This window comes from Chelonoidis abingdonii, chromosome 1 (assembly GCF_003597395.2).
Source record: "Chelonoidis abingdonii isolate Lonesome George chromosome 1, CheloAbing_2.0, whole genome shotgun sequence".
NCBI lineage: Eukaryota > Metazoa > Chordata > Testudines > Testudinidae > Chelonoidis > Chelonoidis abingdonii.
In genome coordinates this window covers 249,376,422-249,398,573 of record NC_133769.1, presented here as the reverse complement: position 1 = coordinate 249,398,573, position 22,152 = coordinate 249,376,422, and the positions used below count along the sequence as shown (strand labels likewise).

The window sequence follows — 22,152 nt, the reverse complement described above, 5'->3', positions numbered from 1 at the left end:
TGTGACCAGGGACTCCATACTAAGAAGAATTGACAGTCGTGTCACTAGACCTAATAGAGACAGAAGAGTTCATTATCTGTCAGGAACAAGGATACAAGATGTGGACGTGAAGCTCAAAAGGATCCTGATGAGAGTGAGGGGGAAAAAAATCCACTGACTGCGCTGCATGTCAGGATGAATGACCTTGCTTGATTCCCAATAGACTAGATCAAGGATAATTACAGTAGGGTTGATAAGATGCTTAAAGACGTGGAAGCTCAAATGATCTTCAGTCCCTACAGAAGGAGGGTGAAGATGTGGCAAAATAATGAAGATGAATAGATGGCTCAAGGACTGGTGCTCTGAGGAAGATTTTGGGATGATCGACCATGGGAAAGCGTTCACAGAAAGAAGACTCTTCTCAACTGATGGACTCCATTTGATTACCTGGGATACTAGCCTTCTGGAATCAAGACTGGAATGATTATTACTTTTTATTGATACTTTAAGAGATTACAAAATCAAAATAGGCTTCAAACTGCTGAAAGGTCTGTTTAGTTATTTAAAAACACTTCAAGCATTTCCTCTCTCCGTTTTCTTCCTCCTCATCCTCTTGAGTTAGTAAAGTCTTCAGGAATGAGCACAAGACAGATAACTGGGAATGTTCTGAGCTCTAATCCTGACTCTGCCACTAGCTGTGTGGCCTAGATCAAGTCACCATCAACTTTGTCTCCATATGAAAAAGGGGATAATATTTGCCTATTAACGCCATGGGCTTGTGAGGATTAGTTAGTCTGTATATTGTATATGGTTTTATAAATATATAAAATATTAAGTATTATAACCTATCGCTCACCCTCCATGATTTTTTAAAAAGTCTTGCCTCCAGTGTAAATGTAGAAACATTTTTCATGTGGTGTTTCAAAACTGAATTGGGCTGATGGTGGTTAGAATTCTCTCAAAGCAAACTAATAATGTAGACAATTACAGAAAAATCATTCTTATATTTGTTATTTTCTAAAAATTTCTATCCTATTGAATTATCATGTCCAGGTCAGCTTACAGCAGCACTAAGCCATGTGGGAAACTGCACAGGTGTTGCGTGCCTCCAAAACACCTATATGTGCTCTTTTTGAATGCCTCAGCCAACTGCCTAAATTGCCCCTTATGTCCTTGTGACAAAGTGGGATATGTTTGTATCAAATTATAGACTCTATTTCGTATTATACATTGAACTTGTATTCTACACTTGCCTAAGGCAAGCCTACTGAATTGCATTCCAGAGAGCAGCCCTGCCCAGGAGATGTTTGCACCACCTCATTGAAGGACTATCACTGAAAAGTCATCAAGCTACTGGATTTGATGGTCTCTAAGCTGCTGGCCAACTCCCACGGAACAGCAGCAAAGAGTCTTGTGGCACCTTACAGACTAACAGACGTTTTGGAGCATGAGCTTTCATGGGTGAATGAATACCCACTTTGTCAGATGCATGTCCCATGGAACAATGTTTTTTCTACAGAGGGGGCCCACAGGGGATGCATATACAATTGAGGCAGGGGACTGGACAGTTCCAGTGGAGTACATGGCAAGAAGACAGGCTATTTAAGGCCAGGGGTGGGAGGGAGAAACCATAGCCATGTGTAAGAACTTGCTGAAGAGAGGGCAAGAGGGACTTTGTTCAGCCTGAACAGTGACCAACCTCTGACTCACAAAAGGGAAAGCTCAGATATGGGGAGGGCGTGCCTTGGTACTTTTTGTTGTTTTCAGAAATCTGTAACTTTAATACTTTTAAGAGTAGAATTTCTGTGTTAAAGAAATACTTTTGCTAAGCCTAAGTTCCTTGCTTTCCTGCTATATTGTCCCAGAGGGGTTAGCTAAAGTAGAAGCCCAGTTGTCCACAGCCTAGGTAGAGCTTTGGGAAAGTGTATGTAAGCAACTGGGTGCTAGGGAGATATAAAGCACTGGTTTCAAGGCACAGAAGAGTCTCACATGCCAATGAAGGACTCTGACAAGAGGTCTCCAAGTATGTTTGTCAGATCCAGAGCTAAACAGTTACTAGACCAGGGGTCGGCAAACTTTCAGAAGTGGTGTGCCGAGTCTTCATTTATTCACTCAAATTTAAGGTTTCGCGTGCCAGTAATACATTTTAAGGTTTTTAGAAGGTCTCTTTCTATAAGTCTATAATATATAACTAAAATATTGTATGTAAAGTAAACAAGGTTTTCAAAATGTTTAGGATGAGTCATTTAAAATTAAATTGAAGTCCTGATCTTACGCCGCCAGCCTGCTCAGCTCGCTGCCAGCCTGGGGTTCTGTTCACCTAGACCAGCAGCGGGCTGAGCACATCCTGCGGCCGGGACCCCAGACCTGGGTGGGGGGGTTCAAGGGTCAGGACAGAGGGGTGGGGGATGGGGTTCAGGGCAGAAGGCTGGGGGCGGGGTTCAGGGATGAGGGCAGAGGGCTGGACATGTGGGGGGGTTCAGGGGTCAGGGCAAAGGGCTGGGTATGTGTGGGGGCGCAGGGCAGAGGGATGGGGCTGTCGGGATGCAGGGCAGAAGGCTGTGTGTGTGTTGGGGTAAGGGGAGTTCAGGGCAGAGGGCTAAGCGGTTTGGGGGCTGCAGGGCAGAAATCTGAGTGTGTGTGTGGGAGGTTAGGGCAGAGGGTGTGGGGGGTGTAGGACAAAAGACTGAGTGTGTGTGGGGCATCAGGGCAGAGGGCTGGGGTGCTCAGCTCATGAGGGTGCTCCCAGCCCCTTGCCCTGGGTGGCTCAAGGCAGGAGACTGGAAGGGATACGCCCTGTTCCACCCTCTTCCCCAAGGCTCCGTCCCTACCTCTCTCTGCCTCCTCTACAGAGCTGCCTGCGCGCTGCCGCTCTTCCTCCCTCCCCCTAGCTAGGGCCATCAGTTGATTGGCGCAGGGAAGGAGAGGGGGCGGGGCAGGAAAGCACCATGCTGGGGGAAGAAGCTGGGGAGGGAGAAGCTTGGCTGCCACAGAACCAAGCTTCTGCCTCCTGCCCCCGCAGGGGAGAGCGGTGGGCAGGGGGGCTGAGGACCAGGACTGCGGCAGGCGGCTGCGTGCCGCTCAAAATCAGCTCGTGTGCCGTGTTTGGCACGTGTGCCGTAGGTTGCCGACCCCTGTACTAGACTCTGCCAAGACCCAGGTGATGCAAGATGCATGTGGGACACAGCAGTTAGGTACATTTGCAACAGACTGGTGTCCATACAGAGAGGATACTGGGCCAAGTTTTAATATTCCTAAAGTCAGTTCTTTTTCCAAGCAGGAAGCAGAAACTCCCAAATAAAAAAACTAAAAACACACAAAGAAAGACTGACCTATAATAAATTACATAACCCTCCAGAGTGTATATGGAGCAGGACTGGCAAGAGGTAAACTAATGGTATATTTTAAATTTGCTTTATATTCATGTGCGTATTTCATGCAGTGTGCCAGGTATATTCATATTTATTTCTGTACATTTGTATTTTAAAACAAAGTTTTCCACTGTAAATTAATTCTTGCAGCTTCACAGCAAGATGTTAAATTATGCAATAAATTTTCAAAGAACAAGAACTGCAGGCTAGTAATTTGCTTTCTCCAAAAGATGTTCATCCCACTAAACTCCCACTCTTGGAAACCCAAAGGCTCAAGGATTGTCTCCAAACTACACCAAGGACTAATTTGGAAATATGAAAACAAACTGTTTTAAAATAGGGAACTAATGTGCTTCCAACAATGAAAAATTGAGGATTAAATGCCAGACACAGTCCCAGAATGAGTGTAAAGAGCTATTTCCAAAGAAATAATACCTACTGGAGGAAGTGGGGAGCAGAGTTTAAGCACCTTAAATGGGGAACAGGCTCTGTAACACAGATAATCTAGTAACAGATTCCTACTCAGATGACAACTTTGGGTAACAATGCTTCATAAAGGTGGTGGCTTTGCAAGTAACCTGTGCAGCAACACATTTCAGGCTGGCAGCTGAAGCAGCTCAGTCCTGAAGAGAGTCTTGACGTGACCTTCAAGCTTCTCTGGCTGTGGCAATGAGAACAACAGGTATTTGTGGAGGATTACTGAAGTTGCTACCAGATATCAAGAGCTGTGATGGCTCTGAGTTGGAAAGATGAATTCTGCTTTCCTGATGAACAGAGCATGACATTTCAAAGAAATCAGTCGCTTCCCCAGTGCACTGATTTCCTTTGAATGCATGTGTTGCCTGGGCGCTGTGTGGAATTTCTAGTACAGCCTGGTGACAGTGAAACACAGGATTGTGCAAGACTCTGACGTGGAAGTATTACTGTAGATATAGCCTCTCTTTAGACCTGCAAGAAAGGAACTGATGCCAATGAAGAGTCTTTGCATTAAATTTGGGTGTTTGATTCAGAGGCCATGGCCAGAGTGTTGAGCTATGTGTTGGATTTACTTGCATTTTTGGAAGAGACCAGGATGGCTACTGGCCACTCTCAGGATTGAAGGGACTGGGTGACATCTGAAAGCAGATGATATGATGTAAGACCACACAGTCCTTGACCAGACAAGTAACAGTCATGCCTCTCTGTAAGGGGCATATGTTTGGGCATATTTTGGGAAGCTGCTGGACTCTTCCTTCTTCTATTCTTTCAAAAGCAATAATACAACAGAAATGAAGCATCGAAGAGACAACTATGCACTAAGTACAACCACCAGAAAAGCTGTAGTGATGGAAACAGGAGGGCTCAAAATCCCTAGCGTTTCAAAGTCCTGACACCGGAAAGAATAAGGAGAGAGACGGGGGGACACAGAAACAAAATGTCCTGTGAACACCTGCCTTGAAAGGTTGGGAGAGGCAGGACACTTGCCTTGAAAGGTTGGGAGAGGCATCAGTGGAGATCCGATGTAGTGCGAGAATCAGATGAATAACCTGGATGTACTGAAGAGGCAGGCAATTAGATCTTGCCACCCCAAATTAAGCTGGAACAGGCTTTGAAAGGAAGACTAATCAAAGGAGGAAATTAGAAAGGGATATTGTGTGAACTTAGTAAGTGGGCAGGAAGCATGAGACAACTCAGCTAAGATAGCAGGGACAAACCAGACACTTGAATGAGGTCTGTGAAAAGAACAGTTATGACAAAAACTTGACAAGTATGAGTCAATTAAGTTGTACTGTGGAAGTATGGAACTAGAAGTGGGAATCCAATGAAACCAAAATGTTTGGAGAAATGGAAGTTATTATGGGGACAAGAGCCTGTTGCACTAGAGAGAGGGGAGGAGGAAATCCAAGAAGAGAGACTCAATTTTTTTTTTTTTTAAATATCAATTCATGCTGTTTGGCAGTCACATGAAGAGGGGAAAATATCAAACAAATAAAACGTAAGTTTTCCTTGTTTAGTTGAAGTCAGTTACAAGCATTTGGCCATCTGTGATGCTGGCACACAGCTTTAACAGAGTCTAGGATCTGAGCAGAGAAATTATAGTAAACTAAAGTAAATCAACCTGCATATTCACAGTGCAATTAGCAAAACTTAAAAGTGATTATGAAAATCCCTGCATTCTAACTGGCTGACAGACTTTACTAGCTGGAGTACATGGACTGAATACTGTAGTTATTTTTCTAACTGTACAATGATTATGCAGATCAGATATCCAGAATCAGAGTGTCAAGAACTGAATAACTAAAGCAAAGTGTACCATTTTGTGTATTAAGAGCAACTGTGTCTGGCAGACTGCAGAAATGCTGCAGTTGGTGATGCATAACCACATGGTTTCTTAGTTATGTAGTTCCAGGTTCTTCATTTCTGCAAGTGTAATATCTATAATCATTGCATAGTTATTGCTCAAAAATATGCAGATCCTCATCATCTGAGTGGCTAACAATCATTTTTAGCCCAAGTGCAGGGATCTGAATAATAAGAGTGATTCCAATCACTGTCTCATTAGCTCATGTAACAAAATTTTTTAGTCTGTGTGTAAAACAAACATGGCAGCCTCAGATTCTCATTCCTTTCAGCTCCAAGTTCAACAAGGAAAAAATCCTCAGGAAAACACAAAAATGGGGCTGCCAAACTGTTGAAAGGAAAACAGTTTTGATTCATTTCTCTTTCTATGCGTGATAGGTATTTTACAGCAGCAGACCATCTTGCAGTCTTTAATGCATTTATCCTGACAATATGAAGCAGAGAGATTGTCTAATGTGATAGGAAGTCTGTGGCAGAGAAAGAATTGAATTTAAACCTAACTCCTAGACTATTGCCCTAACCACTGAGTCATCCTTCCTCTATTAAATTCTTTTGGACCATCTCTCTTCATATGTCAGCTAGGCTCTTCTATCTATAATGTGTGTGTGTTTCTTTTTGTATTCTGAAGTTTTTCTTCCCAACTGTAGAAGAATTTAAAGAAGTCCTGCTGAGAAGTGCCTTGCTGACCTGTAGAAAAGGAAGGCCCAGAAGAAATTATTTACTTTTCAACAGTTTTATAGCCTTTTTTAAAATTTCTTTTTCGTTTTGAAGTATGAATGAGCATTTCTGCATAACTAGACCATGCCTCCAGTTAACCTGAAAATAATCACACCCTGGGCCAATGAAGTCAGCAGCCCTGGATTCTACTCAGCTCTTACAAACAGGAATACATCTAATTATTACTATTATGCTGCTTTGGAAATTAGCTAACTTGCAAGCTGCAATAATCAATATGGAAAACAAGCACAAACTAGATGATACAAGTTTCCATACAAGGCCAAGGATTGTTCTCTCTAGTTCTGCAGCTCATGTCCCACAATATGCAAAACTTGATGTTTTCTATTTTGCTAAGTATTTGACTAATCAACTTGTTTCCAAATGTGTGCAATGAGATGTTAAAACTCTAGGAGTATAATTAGGGCCTTACCAAATTCATGGTCCATTATGGTCATAGGATTTTATAAGTCATAAATTTCATGAATTCAGCTATTTAAATCTGAAATGTCATGGTGTTGTAATTGTAGGGGTCCTGACCCCAAAAAGGAGTTGTGTGTGTGGGGGGAAAGCAAGATTATTATTGGGGTGGGGGGTTGTGGCACTGGTACTGTTACTTCTGCACTGTTGCTGGTGGCAGTGCTGCCTTCAGAGCTGGGTGGCTGGTGAGCGGCAGCTGCAGCACAGAAGGAAGGATGGCATGGTATGGTATGGTATTGCCACCTGTACTTCTGTGCTTCTGCTGGTGGGGCACTACCTTCAGAGCTGGGCCCCCAGCAACAGCCGCTGCTCCTCAGCTGCCAAACTCTGAAGGCAGTGCAGAAATAAGGGTAGCAATATTGCGATCCCCCCTAAAATAACCTTATGACCCCCATGCAACTCCCTTTTGGGTCAGGTCCTCCAATTCGAGGAACACTGGTCTCCCACCATGAAATCTATAGAATATAGGGTGAAAGCACCCAATACATCAGATTTCATAGTCCGTGACGCGTTTTTCATGGCTGCAAATTTGGTAGGGCCGTAAGTATAATTTAGGGAGACAAGGTGGGTGAGACCACCTTTTATGGAACCACCGTCCGTTGGGTGAAGGAGAAACATTTGAACCCAATAGAGCTCTTCTTCAGGCGTATAATTTGACAAGCTATTAGGTCAAAGTGCAGGGTTGTAAATTTCAGATACTGTATTATGCTACCATCTTCTGGTTGGTACTAAATTAAACTTCTAAAAAAAATGTTATTTCAGTGAGAATTATATTTCTAAACTGAAAACCAAATACTACTCTTTTAAAAAAAATATTAATTAGACATAAGTCTTGCAGAGACAAAGTGGGTCAGGTATCTTTTATTGGATCAACTTCTATTGGAGAGAGAGACAAGCTTCTGAGCTACACAGAGGCCTGGTCTACACTACGCGTTTAAATCGATTTAACGCTGCACCCGTCCACACTACAACGCCCTTTATATCGATAGAAAGGGCTCTTTAAGTCGATTTCTGTACTCCTCCCCGATGAGAGGAGTAGCGCTAAATTCGATATTAACATATCGGATTACGGTTAGTGTGGACGGAAATCGACGTTATTGGCCTCCGGGCGGTATCCCACAGTGCACCACTGACCGCTCTGGATAGAAATCTGAACTCGGATGCAGCGGGCAGGTAAACAGGAAAAGCCCCGCGAACTTTTGAATTACATTTCCTGTTTGCCCAGCGTGGAGCTCTGATCAGCACGGGTGGCGATGCAGTCCCAAATCTAAAGAGCCCAGCATGTACCGTACGGGAGACTACTGGATCTGATCGCTTTATGGGGACAACTCTGTTGTATCAGAGCTCTGTGTACAGAAGACGCAATGCCAAAGTGTGTTAAAAAAATCTCAGCTACGTGCTGCATGACAAGTGTAACGGAAAGCCAAAGAATCAATGGACGCTCATAGAGGGAGGGAGAGGGTACTGAGACCCAGCTATCTCAGAGTCCACAGCAGTCTCCAAAAGTATTTACATCTTGGCTGAGCTCCAATGTCTGTAGGTTCAAACCAGTGTCTGGCATGGTTCAGGGAATAGCTCCTCAGTTTCTTCCCCCCCCCCCACCACGTGAAAGAAAAGGGAAGAAATCATTTCTTGACTGCTTTCAATGTCACCCATGTGTACTGAATGCTGCTGGTAGACACGATCACGGCAGCAGTGAAGAGCAGTCCCGCTCCTCTCCCCTCCCCGGTGGTAGAGGGTGCAATATGACTGATACCCATCGTCGCCATCAGCCCATGAATGCTCCTGGCTGGCTAGGTGAGGCTGGCCGGGGGGGCGCCTGGCTAAAAATGGGAAATGACTCCCAGTTATTCCAGTAGATGGTCACAATAGCTGGTAAACCGTCTTCCTCATAGCAATGGGGGCTGAGCTTCAATCAGCCCCTCCCTTTCCTGTGTAAAGAAAAGATTCTGTACTGCTGGACTGTCATAGCAGCAGCATGCTGGGCTCCCTCCCCGCACTGCTTATTGTCCTGCTGGACTGTAGCCCGGGAGGCTGCCTCCCCCTCATTTATGTCACTAATCAGGTTCTTATTCCTGCATTTCTTATTACTTCATGACACAAATGGCAGGACACTGCCACGGAGCCCGGAGGTTGGGGAAGGAAGCAACGGGTGGGGTTGTTGCAGGGGCACCCCCTGTGAATACTGACCGGAGCAGCGTGCTCTCTGATACACTGCTCCTCTAATACACTGCCCCTATTCTAGGCAGGACTGACTCTATTTAGAACCATAAGGGAGGATTGACCCGGGAGTCAATCCCAATTTTGCTTTTGTGTTGGCCGAGCCGATTTCAGCCAGGGCACTCATAATAGCAGCGACAGTACAGAGGGGGAGAGATAACCGCATTCTAATTGCAGTTTACTCCGGCAGTAGACGGTACAGAACGACTGGTAACCATCTCTGCTTATCATGCAAAAGCAATAATGCTGCTGTGTAGCGCTGGAGTATCGCCTCTCTGTCCGCGGGCATCCAGTATACATCGGTGCCGGAAAAAAAAAGCTGAACACGGGCTCCATGGTTGCCATGCTATGGTGTCTGCCAGGGCAATCCAGGAAAACGGCGCGAAAGGATTTCCAGCTGATGTTTTCCCGAGGAAGGAATGACTACGACATTTACCAGAACCACCCGCAACAATAATGATTCACCCAGAATCCAAGGGGCGGGGAGACTGCGGAACTATGGGATTGCTACGGAAGACTAGGCTACCCACAATGCAACGCTTCAGAAATCGACGTTAGCCTCGGAGCATGGACGCACAACGCCGAATTACTGTGCCTAGTGTAGCCACATGAAATCGAATTTATAATATCAGTTTTATAAAACCGATTTTAGCTAATTCGATATTATCCCGTAGTGTAGACGTGGCCAGAGGTAAAGATATTACCTCACCCATCTTGTCTCTCTAATATCCTGGGACCAACTCACCTACAACAGTGCACAGGTCTTGCAAGGAGACAGCCAAAGGATTTTCTTGCTTGTTTTTAAATGTACACTTAAGGTTTATTTTTGCAAAAAGCTTCTGTTGCATTTAGCTCAGAGGAGCTTTAAACATAATACACAAAACCCATCTAATTACTGCTTAATGTACTTACATTCGGCTAGTTTCAATGTTTTCAGAGTGAGGTTCTCCTGGTGATCTGCAAGATGCAGAAAAGAAATGTCAAGCATCACTCTTTATTCTAAGAGATTAAAACATGCTGGATAGGAAAATCAGAAAAGGAAATGTTACCTATATTGCTAGGTCTATAATGTTTATACTACTGTTAAAAACTATAAACAAGTAACTGAAATATGACTTGCTTATACATTTTTATTAGTTTAGTTAAACTCTGGGGGAAAACATGGTTTATGTACATATGTAATGACAATGGTTGAGAATAAGATTAAGGCAAGAATGATTTTCTAGTGAGAAAGGCAATGTTTTCAAGGCTCATATGACAGGAAAGTAAATAGATTTTTGTTGGTCATTTTCCCCTTCTAGGTTTCACAGTCAACCACGGGCCAAATCATCACAGCAAGTTCTGTAGTAGTAAGGTGCACTTAAGTTCCTTTATCACCACAAAAAACAGCTCTGTACCAAATGGACTGATCTTGCATATGGCTGAACCTTGTGTGGCGAGAGAGACAGAAAAGTTCAACAGAAGCGAAGTGTGAAGCACCCAACACCTGCAGTAGCTGAACAGATTCTAGTCACCTCTCCCTCACAATGCTGTGTCCGTGAACTTCAGCCCTACGCTTGCTGTAATCCCAGAGAGCGTTGGTGGTGAGAGAGATTGGGGGAAGGTGCGGGGGTTACATGTACTTTTCTGCTCTTCCTTCCCAACTTAAATAGATTGATGTTTTAGAAGGTAAACACCCCCAACACTCTTTTCTTAATTACAGTTAAGCCAGCCCAGCCCATTCAGGTCACTTTCACCCCAGTGGGGGTAAGGGAGAAACACTGCCTCAGCTAAAATCATTCTCCAGTACCAAAATCATTGTGTCAGCTATGAGAATTATCAACTCTCATAGCTGTTCGTGAGCGGGTAGGAATCAGCCTTTCCCAGATGAGAAGACGACTCTGCGATTGCATTATATAGCCTAGCAGACACAGGATTTAGTTCTAAATGCTTAGCTAATTACCATTACAGACAATGTTTCTGAGTAATTGAGTTGTTTTTTTTTTCCTGGAGAAAAGTTTTAACATGAAACACACAAGTGAATTTTTAGTTACAAAAAGTTTGTATTTGAATAGTGTGCAAGGCTCACCTAAAACTATAAAAAACGATAAAGCAAATGAAATAATAAATATGTACTGCCAAATCACTCTACTGCAAATACAAATATCAGCCCTTATATACTACAGTGATCTGCCACATTACAGAAAACTCGAGAAAAACTGTCAGCCCATCCAGTTGCTTTAATTTTTTTTTGTATTTACAACTCATTTTAATAATTTTATAACACTGTTTTGTATAGCTTTAATTCTGCATTTAATTACTTACATTGTACACATATAGCTAAAGAGAAACCAAATATTTCCATACTGATTTTCATTCTGTAAGCAATTTTTGATACCATTAACTATGTTTTAATGTTTCCTCTGGGGGATAAAAGTTGCTCTTCCACTCCTAAATTTTCTTATATAGAACATAGGGATCATTCTCATTATCCCTCATATTAAATATGAAGGAAAAGCCAGTGGAGATGATTATAAAGGGATAGCTCAGTGGTTTGAGCATTGGCCTGCTTAACCCAGGGTTGTGAGTTCAATCCTTGAGGGGGCCACTTAGGGATCTGGGGCAAAATCAGTACTTGGTCATGCTACTGAAGGCAGGGGGCTGGACTTGATGACCTTTCGGGGTCCCTTCCAGTTCTATGAGATAGATAAGTATATCTGACTGAAATCAGAACCTGCAGGAAAGTCACTGACTAAAACTCAGTCCAAACAAGACACAAGTGAACTTGACTGGGAGAACTGCAGCATCTAGAGAAATGGGCAGGGATTGTTTGATCTTTTCCAATAGGGTTTAGTCGGATGTTTTATATTAATCCATTCCTGCTCTTGAATTTTCAAGCAACAGTTGTCTGTAGCTTAATCCCTCTCCACTATCTCATTTACAGAATGACTAAAGGTATAGCTACACTGCAATGACAAATACAACTTCCTAATCTCCTACTCCCAATGAACAAGCAAGTTGCCTTTGTAACACTGAACCTCCAGCAGCTTTCTAGAAAAAAGCCTCAATATATCTTTTCTGAATGTCACCTTAAAAGCTGCAATGTTGTCAATATCCATGTGCTAGCAGAATTAAATTGAAATTACACACTCATACACACTATAGTGAGCCAGTTCCATTCACCCCTATAAACTGATGGGCAGACAAAAAATAGTTGCTGGTATTAAGGGAATTGAAGAATATCAGCAGTTTCCAATACAATATAATGCAGCAACACATTCAAAATGAGAAGGGAAACAGAAGAAAGCAGACACCAGGCAAACAACAACAACAAAAAATAAAACAAAAGGATGTCGGTACCAGTCTGGCACCAATTTGTTGTAGAGTATCTCTCTATAATCTATATTCATCCCATCTGGTCTTCCAGAGAGGTGACATCACTAGAAAGTAGGCACCCAACTCCAAGCTGTCCTACAGGCTGACCAGTTTGTTTATTTTTAAACTAATAGAGACCTTTAGGTTTATGGAAAAAAATCAAGCAACTTCAGAACAAGTACAGGATCTCATAAAACTGTTTCTGTAGACACAAAGTGCAAAATCCCTATAAGTATTTTTTCCTAGGTTTCCAGTGGTCCTGTTTATAATATGATTTAGTGAATTATTAATTTTCTCATTAAATATCACAGATTAAAAAGGACAGGACATATTTTTAAAAAATAAAGGATGTAAGGATAATATCAAGTTTAAAAAAATTCAAGCTAAGCTTATAACACTCATGAAAACAGTGTGGGAAATCAATTTTATTACAGAACCGGAAGTTCACTAGTTTGCTGAGCAGCTATTTATTAATATCAAATAGAATTAACAAAATATAGTACTACTTTTCTAAAAATGTAATATACTGAAGACACAATTACATTATACTTAAACTGCTAAGAATACATTAAACATGCTGAAATGTTTTTTTTCAACACCATTTGTTTAAAAATCTGAACAGAAGAGTTTTAAGTTACTTTACAATAACAATTTTAACAAGACCCCAGAGCAAATGCTCTTACAACTTTCAACCTTGAATTAGATTGCAGAAACTGTGATCACAAGACACCAACTAATCTGAATACTGCAGCATGAGCTAGCAAATTCAAATGATGGCTCACTTCCAACAACACTGGGAGCAACTTCTCCATTCTGCAAGCCACTCCTTTTACCTCCACTGTAACTCCCTAGGAGAGAAAAGTAAAGGTATGCAAGTCTACTGAATTTCAGTATCATCAAGTTTCCTGGACTAATGTTTTTAGCAAATACTCACTAATTAAATGCATATTTTAATAAGATGCTGGCAAGATATTTTTCATCATGAAATTTTATACTGTTATAACAGTAGTTGGAGACTTGAAATTGTGATCTGCTTCTTACCAATGCTTTTCTTAGATCTTTGGCATACAGTGGTTTCCTGTTGAGGGATGGACATGAGTCCTAGGATGCTGACATTTAAGGCAGCATAGGGGAGAATTACATGGACTTTCACATCAACACAAGAAAAAGTGTAGGTCAAAGGTTAGGTCTCGACTAACTGTCACATTGTCCTTTCAAAAGCTACTTGTATTCTATTTATACAATTACCTTCAAAGTCATATGAATCAACTATTCTTTAAATTATTATACTAAAGATAATATTTAGTTCATTCACAAAAATACCATTAAATCTTTTCATGTTTACCTTTTACAAGTTGTGGCCATTCGGTGACATCGGGGTGATCACAGTTTTGAGTCACTGATTAAAAACAGGTTGTCACACCAGTCGTTAAGCTGGACTACACCTAGGCTTAACAACTCTAAATAAATTAAAACACAGTTAAAAAAGTCCTTAAAAGTTAACGTTTCCAGCCAGTACACCGAATAAACAACACAAAGAGGTAAAATAATTACAGATGCTAAAAAATAGTTTTAGCTGATAAACTTAAGACTGTGCTGCTAAAGAGAATTACAGGGCCATTCAACACCAGCTATGATTTCTACTTTAGTTCACTATAACAGATGGAACTGGTCCATCTAAGTGAACTTTAATACTAACCCTGAAGTTTGTTAACTCAGTAAAAACAAACACACAAACCTCACTGATCAATAGAAGAGACTTCATTTCAATATAATGAACACTCAGAGATTTGGAAACATTAAATAAACATGAATTACAGTTTAGTTCTCAGTATACTACTATATTTGATAATATGTTTCCTTAATATAACTCAATTTTAATTTGTTTCTAGAAAGATTGCTGGGTTTCAAGGAGCTTCCGTATAGCTTATTTTTTGCTATGTTTTTCATCTAAAAATAAGCAGAATGATCAAAGTCCATGCATGAAACCGGTCTGATATTTTACAGGAGCAATAAACTTTACAGTGTTTGGACATCTCATTAGAGTGTTGGCCCCATTTATATTACAGATTTTTTCGTCTTCTTCCATTTAAAAAAAAACACAATTATTTTACCTGTCAATTGTTTCTTGTGATCTGTCTCCACTGGCATAAATTGTAGGGTTGGTCCTCTACTCTGTCAGGCAGGTGGCAGCCAATGATAACTCAGCAATGCTCGTGCCCAAAGCGCCCTGGGACCACCCCAGCTGATTACTTCCATGTCTGAAAAGGAACCAGTTAGTCTCTTACCTATTTCTATTATCTGTCCTAAACTAAAATTAATGGATAAAAAACAATCCTCCACACTTAAAATCACCCCATTCTCTCCTCCTCCATCCCACTCCCACACTCCTAGCAGGACTGGATAGGAGTATAGAATACAAAAAAACGTGGATCCTATATCCTGTGATGGAGTCAGCTCACAAAAAGCAATAAAAAACCAGAAATTTACCTACTGTATATACTTGTTAATAAGCTGAATTTTTTTTTTTTTTTTAGTAAAAAAGGGAAGCACCAGAGAAGGGGGTCAGCTTATGAACAGGTATAGCGAGGGAGAGGTGGGACACAACCCCTCCCCCCAACAGAGGGAGCAAAGAGAGGCAGCAGAGCCAGAAGGGAAGAGGCAGAGCCAGAGTCTCTCCACTTCTGTCCAGGCTGCTCTCCTCCCAGCCTCCGAAGCAGCTGCAGCTCTGGGGCTGGCAGGCTGCACCCATGCCGCTTGGCCCGGCCCCCCAGAGCAGGCTTCGGCCGTGCCGCCGGCCCACCGGAACATGCTGCTGCCGCACCACCTGGTCTGGCCCACTGGAGCAGGCTGTGGCCACGCTGCCCAGCCTGCTGGAGCAGCTCCAGCCAGGCCAGAGATATCCTCCCCTGGCCCTCCCCAGATAAGGTAGGAAGGGATGGGATGAAGAGAGTGTGGGGGTCCCAGGCTAGGGGTGGGGTCACGTGGAGGATGGTCACATGGGTTACTCCCCTGACACCCAGCTTCTTCCCCAAAAAAACGTTTCCCCACCAGTTGCTGTCCCAGTAAGCTGCTGGGGCGCTGGGACACTTGGTTTACTTAGGTTTACCTATGTGCCTGCCGATGCTCAAGGTAAACAAACCATCTCGGCCCACCAGCAGCTTATCCTGATGGCCCAGGAAGCCAAAGTTTGCCGACCCCTGAATTATAGGATGGGCTTATGAACGGGTCATAAAAGATTTCCATTTTTACTCATTCATCTTGGGGGAGTCAGCTTATAAACGAACCAGGTTATGATCGAGTATATACGGTAAGTTGATCTCCTAATGCAGAAGGATTCATTCAAGACAAGCACTCCCTTTTGTTTAAACATATGTATATGTTACTACTGCATTTAGTAAGTGAAAAAATAAATAAATTTGATTTTAGTTTTTTCTAAAAATGGTGATCAGTTAACAGCCAGTGGCCACACAAGTCCAGCACTGTGCAATAAGCGAGGAAGTTTTCTTCAGTGAGCTCTCACTCTGACCTGTACAGACCTTAGGGATCTAACTAGCACTATCTTCACACACAAATGAACAAAGGTAAATGGCCTACTGAGGTTAAAAAAAGGCTTCAGCATTCTGCAGCTGACCACCACATCTGCTAATGACGAAAACACACACTTATTTGGTGAATAATCAACGAGTGCATGTGAAGGCTCGATACATGTCACCCAGCAAAGCCCCCCCTTTTCAGCTGAACAGGTCACAAGGACCCTTGCAGAAAGGAGTGAATGTTGACAAGCATTAGCAACAGCCACCACCAACTCTGTTCACTGAAGTATACTGCAGCTCATTATGATCCTTAAAGGCTTCAAACTTTTTGAAGTTTCCCAGCTCTGCCACTGACTCATGAGGACAACTCATTTCACTATTGGGCTTCAAATTCTCCAACCGTAAATGCAGTAATGAAACTTACTACCTTTGTAATGCAGTTTGAGATCAATAGATGAGAAGGGCAAAGTGAAAATATTACTAATACCAATATCAAAATAGTGACATGACATTTCCTTCCCACATCTAGGGCTAAATGAAAGGCAAATAGGAAAGGTGAGTGGAAAGATGGGGGGGGAAAAAAATCTATTCTGGAACTGCAGAAAGGGTTATTATCCCTGTTCTTCTGGCAAACCTAAAGGCCACAAAGAGGAGAAATCTAACACAATCTAGATTAACGGCTGCAATACCTTTGAAGGCCTCTGAGTGAGGAAGGAATGATAAAAAAAAAATAACCTTTTCAAAATCAAATTAAGGCTCAAAATAGCTGGGGATCTAATGGTAGAAAAGAGGGGGATCTAAATGCAAACCACCATTTCCAGGAAGTTGGCACAAGGTTTAAAAGCCCATAGAATAGACTGCCACATTTCCCTAAGACTATCAGTGGCAGAGATATGAATCCTTAAGGTAGTGGTTCTAAAACTAATGTCCATGGATCAATTAGTGGTCCACAGAATGAAATATCTGTGATCCAAGCAAGAGGTGGTGATACAAAACAGGATGAAAAAGTTTACAGTATTCCTTCGAAAATGGCACAAGACCTGTCTAATGGTTGTCATGCCCGATCTTCTTAATTTGCTTTAGAGAAGGAAAAAAGCCCTAATCGGAAGCAACGTAATTTCCTTTTTGCTTCTCAGGAAAGCTGCCTGAATTGTGTGTTTTTATTCAATTTTGCATGGGTGCAGTAAAGCAGGTTTGTAAGAATGCACTTAGAAATGAAAAATAAATCCATGAATAACTGAATTCTAGCCCCTTTTCTTAAGCTTAATTGGCATGCCTCTAGATAAAGAAAAATGGAACCTAATTTGGCTATACCCAGTACCTTTATTTTGGATAACAAGCTGTGTGCCATGAGCCATGCTACAAATCTGAGGGATCTTGAACAGGAATAGAGTACTGACTCCATTGAAAAAGCTCTCTCTTTGGGGTCAAAGAACAGTAAAGGTTCTTTCACTGTAATATTCAGGTGGCCTAACACCACTAACCATCTTCACAATAACTGGGCTTTTTTCCTTCCTTTTAAAGGGCTGATATGGACAGGATGTCAAAAAACATTCTTGGGGATGATGAATGTACAGTGTGAGCTCCTCTCCTCAGTTACCCTGATGAAGATTTATGGATTTAGATGCCCTTCCCCTCAACTATTTTGGCACCTAGCAGATGGAAATGTGTGTTACACAGTCGATTTCACTCTGCTCATCTGAAGAGAACAGATTCCTGAAAAAACTATGGCTTCTCCATACTACATATAGGTCACCACTACCATGGGTTCCATTCGAATGGTATGTGTTTATAGGGACATACTTGAGTTACTCAACATAGGGCTAGCTGAGCAGCTATGAGCCCTAATACTTTTCTTTACAGACTCTTCACCTTCTATAGTTAGAGTTTATTCTGAGACTGTCTCTATATGTGCCCTGAGGATTCTGTCAGGTGATGTTTGCAGCTTATTAGTGTCTAGCTCCTGGAGAATGGTGCTTGCTTTTGTGCATTGCTTGTTCAGCCACCAAGGCTTTCCCCAGAAAAGGGGCTGAGTTTTGCTTCCAGATTCTCCATACAGCGACACCTACTAGAAGATGATCTGAAGTGGTCTCAGCCAGGACAGGGTCTAAGGAATAAGGGCTGACAAACTACAGGTTGTGAGACTTTCTTGTTGGTGAAATTTGCTTCTTTAAAACCCTAATTAGAAATGACAATTTGACCATTCTGTCTGTTAGAAAAACTTTCCTTTCTGGAGTATTTTTACTATTGCCTCCAAACATGGCAGAGGCCCATGAGGAAGAAATTATGTATGTTTGCTGCCAGGATCAAAATATGGACAAGATGAACCAATTGCCTAAACAGAGAAATCTTCTGGAGAGCAGTGAAGACAGCCACCTGATTTTTGTAAAGCTGCTTGGAATAGTGTCTGGCCAAAGTGGGAAGGAAATTAATTAGATAAACTGTAGCATAATTGGTCTTAAAAGTAACCTGTGAGTAAACTTTTAATTCACAAAAGACACAAAAACTGCTCTTCAATTTTTTTTTTGGCTGCCTAATTATACTTTTACACTTGGCCTGTCAGAGCTTACGCTCTATTCTACTTTCCTCACTAGGATTTGACTTCCAGTTTTTAAAGGATGTCTTTTTGACTGTAACTGCCTCTTTTACTCTGCTGTTTAGCCATGATAGTATTTTTGGGTCCTCTTACTCTTCTTTTGGGAAATGGGGGGGAGGAGATCCATTTAGTTTGAGCCTCTATTACGATGTTTTTAAATAGTTTTCAAGCAGCTTGTAGGCATGGCACTCGTGACTCTCTTTGAATTTCCATTTAACTAGCTTCCTCATTTTTATGAGATACCCCTTTTGAAAGTTAACTACTACTGTTGTGGGTTTCTTTAGTATTTTTTTCCCCTACAAGGTTGTTAAGTTGAATTACATTATAGTTGCTATTACTGAGCGATTCAGCTAAACCCACCTTATGGACCAGATCCTGAGTCCCATTTAGGACTCAGAAACTGCCTCTACCCTTGTGGGTTCCAGGGACTAGCTGCTCCAAGAATCAGTCATTAACAGTGGCTAAAAATTTTCTCTCTGCATCCCATCCTGAGATAACATGTACCCAATCAACATGGAAATAGTTAAAATTCCCCATTACTATTTTTCTGTGGATTTTCTGTTTTTGTAGCTTCTTTAATCTCCCTGAATATTTCACAATCAAAACCATCCTGGTCAGGTGATCAGTAGTATAGTCCTACTGGTATATGTCTATTATTCAAGCATGGAATTTCTATTCATAGAGATTCTGCAGTACAGTTTGATTCATTTAAGATTTTTTTTATTATATTTGACTATCCTCTTTTTCACATATAGTTCCACTCCCCCTCCAGTGTGACCTACTCTCATTCCTGTGTGTTTTGTACTCTGGTATTACTGTGTCCCATTGGTTATCATTGTTCCATCAAGTTTCTGTGATGTCAGTTATTTCAATATTCTCATTTAATAGCAGGTGCTCAAGTTCACGCATCTTAGTATTTAGACTTCTTGCATTTGTATACAAGAACTTATAAAATTTGTCAGTATTTAGTTGTCTGCCTTCATGTGATGTGATTAAATGGGACTCCTTTGACCATTTCTCTTCAGGTCCTACCTGTACTTTATCAACTTCTATCCTCTCCTCTTTATAAGGATATAAAGTATCCCCTTTAATAAATCCTCTCCTAAGGGATGTCTCTATCCGAACTGTGTGTCCCTCTGTACCTGTCTGCTTTCCCCCTGCCCATAGTTTAAAAATACCCTTTTTTATGTTACATGATAGCAGTCTGGTTCTGTTTTGGTGTAGATGCAGCCCATCCTTCCTGTATAGGCTCTTCCTCCTCTCAAAATGTTCCCAATAAACCTAAGTTCCTCCTCCAAACACCACCATCTCATCCACGCATTGACACCCTGCTGTTCTGCCTGTCTAACTGGCCCTGCACATGGAATTGGAAGCATTTCAGAAAATGCTACTGGGGAGGTCTTGGACTTTAATCTCTTACTTAGCAGCCTAAATTTGGCCTCAAGGACCTACCTTTCCTTATGCCACTGGTACCTATGTTTACCACGACCACTGGCTCTTCCCCAGCATTGCATGTAAGTCTAGCTACAGGTTTTGAGAGATCTGCAACCTTTGCACCCAGCAGGAAATTCACTATGTGGTTCTCCCTGTCATCACAAACCCAACTATCTATATTTCAAATGATCAAATCTCTCGATACTATTACCTGGCTTTTCCTAGTGACTGTGGTTCCCTTCCTAAGGATGGTCTCGTCAGTGAGAGAGGATATCATGACATCACCTGGAAAGAGGGTCCCAACTATGGGATTGTTTTTGTCCCCTCCAGCTTGATGTTCTCCTTTGAGTCTTTCATTCTCCTCAACAGCAGATGCTGATGGACTGGGGGTAGCACCACACTACTATGTTCCTGAAAGTTCTGTCTGTATATCTTTGTCTCCCTCCCAGTTCAGCCATTCCAGTCTCAAGAGCCCATATTCATCTCTGAGGGCCATGAGTTGCTTGCAACAACTGCACATGTATGCCATCTGTCTACAAAGGAGCTAATCGTATGTCGTGCATTCAATGCAAGAAACTTGATAGCCCTGCTCTGCCACTGGATTTCAGCATGCATTTTTTTTACTCTTGTAGAGGTTGTTTGTTCTTTTTTTGAGAGGAGAGGAGAGGTGTTATTTGCTGAAGTTTAAAGTATGTCTTTTAGGTGTATCTGGCTCTCACACACCACTACAAAACTCCTGTTTGCTTCTCCTGCTTGGTAGCTCCCTCTGGATGCTCAAGAGTGGGCTTTTAAACCCATCTGCCATGAGTTAGCCATGCTTCTTTGTTAAAGGATCCTAAAAAAGCAAAAGGTATAGTGCACAGGAACAAGAAAGGGGCAATCATAGAGGCCTGTGAATGGGTGCCAACAAAGAGGAGTGGGCAGAAAGAGAAACCACCAAATGAAGAATACAGCTAGAGAGATGGCACTTCTACAAAATCCAAGGATGGACAGGATGAGGTCAATATAGTCGAAGTGCTCAGTAATACTGACCATAATGTAATTAAATTTAACATCCTTATGGGACGGAAAATACTAACTTCAGAAAGAGGAACTACACAAAAATGAGGAAGGTAGTTAAATGAAAATTAAAGGTTACAGTTGTAAGAGTGACATGGCTGCAAACTGCATGGAAACTATTTAAAAACACCATAGGAGAGGCTCAAACTAAAACGTAGACCCAAAATTAAAAACAAACAAAAACAAACAAAAAAACATAGTAAGAGGATCAAAACAGTGCCACTATGGCAAACAACAATGATAAAATAAAAGAAGCTGTAATAGGTAAAAAGGCGTCCTTAAAAATTGGAAGTCAAATGCGAGGGAGGAGAATAGAAAGGAGCACAAAATCTAGCAAGTCAAATTAAAAAATATAATTAGGCAGGCCAAAAAAGAATTTGAAGAGCAACTAGAAGAAGACTCAAAAATGAACAGCAATAAATAAGTCAATAAATAATAAAATAATAATAAATTAAGTACATTAGAAGCAGGAAACCTGCTAAACAATTAGTGGGGCCACTGGACCATTGAAGTGCTAAAGAAGCATTCAAAGAAGACAAGGCTATTTCAGATAAGCTAAATAAATTCTTTGTATCAGTTTTCACGCCACTGGACATGAGGATGATTCCCACACCTGAGTTACCATTTTTAGGTAACAAATCTGATGAACTGTCCCAGATTTAGGTGTCAACAGAGGTGGTTTTGGAAAAAACTTATAAATTAAAACATTAATAAGTCACCAGGATCAGATGGTTTCAACCAAGAGTTCTGCAAGAACGTAAATATGAAACTGCAGAACTACTAACTATGGTATGTTTCTTATTGCTTAAATCAGCCTCTATACCAGATGACTGGAGGGTAGCTAATATACAGTCCACCTATGGAACTCAATTGTCAGGAGATGTTGTGAAGGCCAAAATTATAACTGGGTTCAAAACAGAATTAGATAAGTTAATGTAGGATGGGTCCATCAGTGGCTATCCGCCAAGATGACCAGGGATGCAACCCTGATTTATTTCTCTACATGGGGTATGTCCAGCCTTGCATTTCAGACTCTCTCCTAGGTTTCCTTTTGGATAGGTTGCTTTTA

At 41.6% G+C, this 22,152-nt stretch overlaps 1 protein-coding gene across 7 annotated transcripts in view; it reads right to left on the bottom strand.

The window, feature by feature from the left end:
- Positions 1–22,152, bottom strand: part of UBE3A (ubiquitin protein ligase E3A) — a 95,859-nt gene that overhangs the window by 44,653 nt on the left and 29,054 nt on the right. For 2 of the 7 annotated variants that reach the window (XM_032805581.2, XM_032805590.2), the window contains exons 3-5: positions 14,573–14,719; positions 13,804–13,918; positions 10,017–10,061 (exon numbers count right to left, since the gene is read on the bottom strand). In XM_032805581.2, the coding sequence (XP_032661472.1) occupies positions 10,017–10,061; positions 13,804–13,823 (65 nt within the window). In that variant the 5' untranslated portion in view covers positions 13,824–13,918; positions 14,573–14,719. Of the gene's footprint in view, positions 1–10,016; positions 10,062–13,240; positions 13,307–13,803; positions 13,919–14,572; positions 14,720–22,152 lie in introns of those variants that run through there. The other 5 variants (XM_032805584.2, XM_075060968.1, XM_032805582.2 and 2 more) reach the window with 5 other exon arrangements.